The 6,279-nt window shown below is 27.7% G+C and overlaps 1 protein-coding gene across 4 annotated transcripts in view; it reads left to right on the top strand.

Annotated features, from left to right (window-relative positions):
* LOC124422105 (pyruvate dehydrogenase (acetyl-transferring) kinase, mitochondrial) overlaps nt 1-3,640 on the top strand; it is a 17,715-nt gene extending 14,075 nt beyond the window's left edge. For 2 of the 4 annotated variants that reach the window (XM_046958111.1, XM_046958113.1), the window contains exons 2-7: nt 1-109; nt 234-418; nt 516-680; nt 921-1,099; nt 1,187-1,411; nt 1,521-3,640. The exon at nt 1-109 is cut by the window's left edge and continues 99 nt beyond it. In XM_046958111.1, the coding sequence (XP_046814067.1) occupies nt 1-109; nt 234-418; nt 516-680; nt 921-1,099; nt 1,187-1,411; nt 1,521-1,709 (1,052 nt within the window). In that variant the 3' untranslated portion in view covers nt 1,710-3,640. The remainder of the gene's footprint in view (nt 110-233; nt 419-515; nt 681-920; nt 1,100-1,186; nt 1,412-1,520) is intronic. The other 2 variants (XM_046958112.1, XM_046958114.1) reach the window with 2 other exon arrangements.
* Nucleotides 3,641-6,279: the final 2,639 nt, after the last annotated feature.

Genomic DNA, 6,279 nt, shown 5'->3' with positions numbered 1-6,279 from the left:
ATTTATTGAAAACTCCTAGTGTCGTAATAGTAAATAATTTATACGTCACTTCGTTTGAAGAAATTATACACTTTGAAAAGTCTGAGGTTAACGATACCACTTTGGACAAGTGAGTAGATCCGTTATGATTTCATTTAAAAATATTAATATTCATTGATCATTTCTATTCTCAATTTATTCTTTTTTTCTTTCTCTCTCTCTCTCTCTCTCTCTCTCTCTCTATCTGTTCATAGATTTTGTCAAGCTTTGATCAAAATCCGAAACAGGCATAGCGACGTTGTCCAAACGATGTCCCAGGGTGTTCTTGAGCTGAAGGATTCTTACGACGTTGATATTCAAACGGAGAACAGCATCCAGTATTTCCTCGATAGATTTTTCATGTCACGAATTTCTATTCGTATGCTCATCAATCAACACAGTACGTTTATTGAACTTATTCTATTTTGATATAATTTCGTTGATCATGCAAATAAATGTAAATAAATATATCAATGTAAGTTAATATTTCATTTCAGCGCTCCTATTTGGTGGGTTGTTGAATGGTCACAGCAGACACATAGGATGCATAGATCCGTCGTGCGATGTTATCAGTGTTATCAAAGATGCCTACGAGAATGCACAGTTTCTATGCGATCAATATTATCTGTCTAGTCCGGCATTAAACGTGAAGCAACATAATGGCAAGTTTGAAAAATGTTGATTGTTTCTAGAGTAACGCTAGTAAGTAAATCGAGATAATTTGTATCATTTTCTTTAATAGGTATTATAAAGCTTTTTCTCGAGATAATAATGCGATAAAATATAGAAAAAGATATGCCGATTACGAAATAGAACTTTCTAACATATAAAAATTAAAGAGATATGAATTATCCTAATCGTAATTTTACGATGAATTTATTCTTTTATCATTTTCTTTTTAGAACTTGAACGAGGTAACGAAATACGAATCGTTTATGTACCAAGTCATTTGTATCACATGCTCTTTGAAATATTCAAGAATAGTATGAGAGCAATAATGGAATATCACGGATCGGAATCAGACAATTATCCGCCGATCGATGTGACTGTTGTACGTGGAAAAGAGGATATATGCGTGAAGGTGATTAGAGTTAGGAGAGATAGTTGATTACTATGAAAAGAATGGAGATTCGGAGGAATCGGTTAGTTCACTGTCGAATTTTATTAGATATCTGACCGTGGCGGTGGCATACCTCGTTCGCATATGGATCATCTTTTTAAGTACATGTATAGTACCGCGCCTCAGCCAAGCAAGTCGGATGCACATACCGTCCCTCTCGCTGGTTATGGTTATGGTCTTCCTCTATCTCGTTTATACGCTAGGTATTTTCATGGTGACATCGTTTTGCTCAGCTGCGAAGGTTACGGCACCGATGCGATCATTTATCTGAAGGTAAGCGCATTTCTTATTCGAGAAGAATGAGAATATAATGTTTATTTACGTAGATAGATATGTAGTTAATGAAGGACCTTATTGATTTAGTATTCTCTATATTTCACAGGCTCTTTCGAACGAGGCAAACGAATTGTTACCTATATTCAATAAGACTTCTTCGAAGTTTTATCGTACTCCAGTTCCTACGGCTGATTGGAGCAGTCAATGCGGTGGCGGTATGGCCACTAGACAACTTAGAATGAGTTATACTCAAGGACATAGATTACCTCACGATATGGAGGCCGGTCGTTGCTAACGAAATTTTATTTCATTCAAAAGAAAAAAAAAAAAAAAAAAAAAAAAAAGAGTTGATAAAACGCCTGACGTTTTATTCAAATTAATTTTCGTACTATGACGCGTAGTCCACCCACCACCCCGATTATTATTATTTTTTTTTTTTTTCTTTTTTTTTCTTTTCTTTTCTTTTCATTCAGTTAGATACCTCGAAATGAGCTTCGACGAGAAAAACGTCAATAGTTGCAATATAGATATTAACGATCTGAGATGAAAAATCTTTGATTATTAGTTCTGCATTGGACGTTATCTTGGTAGTATCTTAGTCCCTGTCAGAAATGGAGTCACGGTATAAATTAAAGAAGAAAAAAAAAAAAGGTTTTTCAATTTTTACGTCACACATTAAGCATCGCTATCACGAGATGTTACATATCAAGTCAAAGTGACAGATCTGCCAATTGATAGTTATAATTCGACCTGTTCATTCTTATTTCTGAGAGTATCCAACTGACTTTTATTTATTTCTTCCTTTTTTTTTTTTTTTTTTTTTTTTTTTTTTTTTTGTAACAATTTCAAATAATCATTGTCATCGATGGATCGCATAGTGAGCAAAAAGTAAGAATTATTGATATACTTAATTAAATATAATTTTTGCTTACTCGATCATTTATCTTTTTTTCCTCTTACTTTATTAACAATGACGTATTGAGCATTTTTATAACTTAGAATGCATTTTTTGTTTTTTTCTTTTATCGCAACCAAAAAGAAAAAAAAAAAAAAACAGAAAAAAGGGATAAATTTAAACGGCATTGGTGAATATTAGAAACCATTATTACTTTTGTGGATTCTACAATGATAACCACAAAACGCTGACTGTGATGTAGTAGGCAATTTTAATTTTTAACTGTTAGACAGCTAAAACTTGTTAATCGTTAATACCATATTAGTACTATGATACTAATATCGGATGTAATAATATTAAAATTATAATTTTACATGTAGCCCGTATGTCGTGTATATACTTCGAATGAAGTCGAAGAGAGTCGCATTAAGTCTCCCACACAGAAAGTATTTTCTATCATAGTAATAATTCATCTAATAATAAATGATGAAAAAGTTGAATATTTTCAATGATACCTCAATTTTTAATAATGACATTTTATAAGAAGGAAGCTCATCAAGATATTGCAGAAACTGTCGTTTTTATAAAATGCGATAAACTTCGTTCTTGTAAGATTCCGAAAGTAAATACAGGACTGTAGTTTTTTTTTTAACAATTACTTGGCATAAAGAAGAAAAAACACAAGCATAATATTCCAGAGATCCATCATTTATTTGTTAAATATCATATCATATATCGTTCTTTAATTTCTTTCTCTTTTTTTTTCCGGAAGTGGAGTATCGTACGTGGTAATACCAAAAGAATTTTTACTAGTAAATGTGTAAGTTTTTTTTTCTTTTTTTCTTTTTTTTTTACGTTATTCTATTTCTTTGTTCTTTCTTTCTTTTTTTTTTTTTTTTTAAATTGTAATTTTTACCTTTACTTTTATTTTAAAGTCTATATAAACGCGACGTACTCGCGGGAAAAAAGAGAAAAAATAGAAATATCTAACTAATTTATATCGTACGAAATTAAACGAGAATGTGTACGTTTGTAATTTTCAAAATGGTTTACTGTTTTTATTCTCGTTTTTTATATATATATATATATTTTTTTTATTTTTTTTTCTTTCTTTTTCTTTTTTTTTTTAATATATATAATTTGAGAGACAAGCTCACAAAAATACCGTGTTTTGTATATGTATATATATATATGATAGATTATAATTATTATAATAATGAATTATAAAATTGTCATAGATTATAGTACTTATTACGACAAACCATATAGAGAGATCTTCATGCGTATAGCATGATATTGTAAAACATTGTTAATAAAGAAATTATAATAGATTCTTTTTTTTTCTTTTCTTTTCTTTTCTTTTGGTTTCATAATTTTTATATATGGGATTAATATATACTTCGACATGGATTTGGCTTCTTATCGTTGGTAAGTAATTAAAACTTTCAATGAATTTATACGTCGCTGTATTTTTATTATGTGTTTCTTGGCCATGCATAACAAGATTGAAAATAATAAATTTCCTCTATATATACTCGTACATCTTTTTCTCATTTTGAATAATAAAAATTACATTTTAGTGATATAACAATATTTGATTTTATAAAATAATTGTGTTTCCTATATACATACCTGTCTTGATTTATGCGTACAGGTGTTTCGGCAATTGATTTCTTTGTTTGTTTCTTTTTTTTTCTTTTTCCTTTTTTTTTTTTTTACATAATTTTTTTTACGATATGACGTAATTATCCTTTGCTTTCTATTATTTGCAATTTTATATATATATATATATATATATATATATATATATATATATATATATATATAAAAGTGCCACTACACACATCAAGATTTCTTTTAAAAAAATTGTTTGCCTTATCTTTCGATATATTGTTATTATAATGTCTTAATAAAAAATGATAAAAAAAAAAGAAAAACAAAAAAAAGAACAAATTATTCCAACGGCAAGAAATTTCAGTTAATAAATATAAAAGAAAAAGTCAAGTTCAGACGAAAAGAAAAAAGAAAAAAGAAAAAAAAAAAAGAAAAAAGAAAAAATAATATAAGAAATTACAAATATTTCGTAGACGCAATTAAACAAAACAATGATCTTTAAGGTTTCGAATATTTTTTTTTCTTCTTTCTTTTCTTTCTTTTTTCCTTTAAATTTGGCACTATAAAAGTATTTTGTCGTCGTTAACAAGGAAATATGTATGTTACTGTAACTTCATATATGAAACTACATCTATGTATATCACTCGCGTTTAATTTATCACAATATTTATTAGCATTTTTTTCTATATCCAAAAAGAGTACACGATTCGTCATTTTTTAACTCGAAAAATACAATCTTGTTTATTGTTTATCATCATACGTACAAGTTCAAGAGGTATTTTTAAGATTGCATGTTTTGTTGTTGTTGTTGTTGTTCTTGTTGTTGTTGTCGTATGAAAATTAAATACATTTTTATAATGAAATTTTACACAGCTATATTAAGCATCTGAGTGATCAGGAAATAATTAGCATGGAATCGTCAAATAGTTTTTTTTCTTTTTTCTTTCATTTTTTTTTAACATTAAAATTCATATATATATATATATATATATATATATATATATATATATATATATATATATATATTCATCCACTGTTTGTGATTTGTGATATTAAAGAACATGACCAGGTGTCATTGCAAAAAAGAGAGTAATATTATTGAAGTTCAATGAAGATACTACTTGTTATCTATGCTATAGTATACATATACAGCATATGGCAGTGGTACTATACCCCACAATTCATTGACATACACACTACAGATTGTAAAATTTTCTTGATTCCAAGTGATAAATCACAGTTTTCATTATTATCTTTTCTTTTTTCTTTTTTTATCGTTCTTTATTTCTTTCCTTCCTTCTTTCTTTCTTTTATTCTTTCTTTCTTTGGTCTGTGATTTAATCGGGACATGCATAAATCACTACTACAGATCAAAACAATGCGTCTACTAATTTAATCAATATTTTTTCATATCACAAATGTGTCATATTCTTTTCTTTTCTTTCTTTCTTTTTTTTTCCTCTTTTTTTCTTTTTTTCTTTTTTTTCTTTTTTTCTTTTTTCTTTTTTTCTTTTTTTTTTTTTTTTTTTTTTTTTTTATCGACATTCTTTCGCTGCACAATATTTCAGATAGAAAACGCCAGGAAATAAATCGTACGAAAACGAAAAAAAAGAAGAAAAAAATGGAAAAAAAAAAAAATAATAAAAATGGGAGAAAATTATAAGATTACAGAGTATCAGAAAAAATTGCACTTGTATTCAACGTTCATACATACGAGATATTCGCGTCGCTTTAAAATTATATTAATCATGATTCTGATACAATATATATATATATATATAATTTCCTTTTTCTTTTGTCTAATATTTTTAAATGCTCTTTAACTCTCACGTATAAACAGAAAAAGAAAGAACAAAAGAAAAGAGAAAACAAAAACAAAGAGAAAAAACACACAGATAAGTTTCCATTATAAAGTGAGAAACAATCTAACGTTAAAATTAATATTCATGAATTCGTATACGTCAACATATCATGATACAAAAATAAAATTTCACACAAATCGAATTTATATTTCTTTTTAAATTTTATTCGATTATCGACAAATTTCTATACCATCGCAGCAAAAAATTGATTCATTCTAATTCGATTTAAAGAGGAATAGTGATAGAGTTAGAGATAGAGAAGATAAGGAAAAAAAGTAATTAGTTATTCGATATGGGTACGAAATAGTACACCATATCACAATGACACATAGTATGGAATCGTAGTGTGATTAGCTATATCTCTACATTATGTTTCTCATACGACGTTAATATAATTATTTCTAAAACATATGATCTACTCAAATATTTCTTTTACAATAATTACTCTTCGTAGTCTATCAAAATATTCATCACAGTGCTACGGACACAAGAAT

This window comes from Vespa crabro, chromosome 2 (assembly GCF_910589235.1).
Source record: "Vespa crabro chromosome 2, iyVesCrab1.2, whole genome shotgun sequence".
NCBI lineage: Eukaryota > Metazoa > Arthropoda > Insecta > Hymenoptera > Vespidae > Vespa > Vespa crabro.
This window is presented reverse-complemented; position numbering and strand designations above follow the sequence as displayed.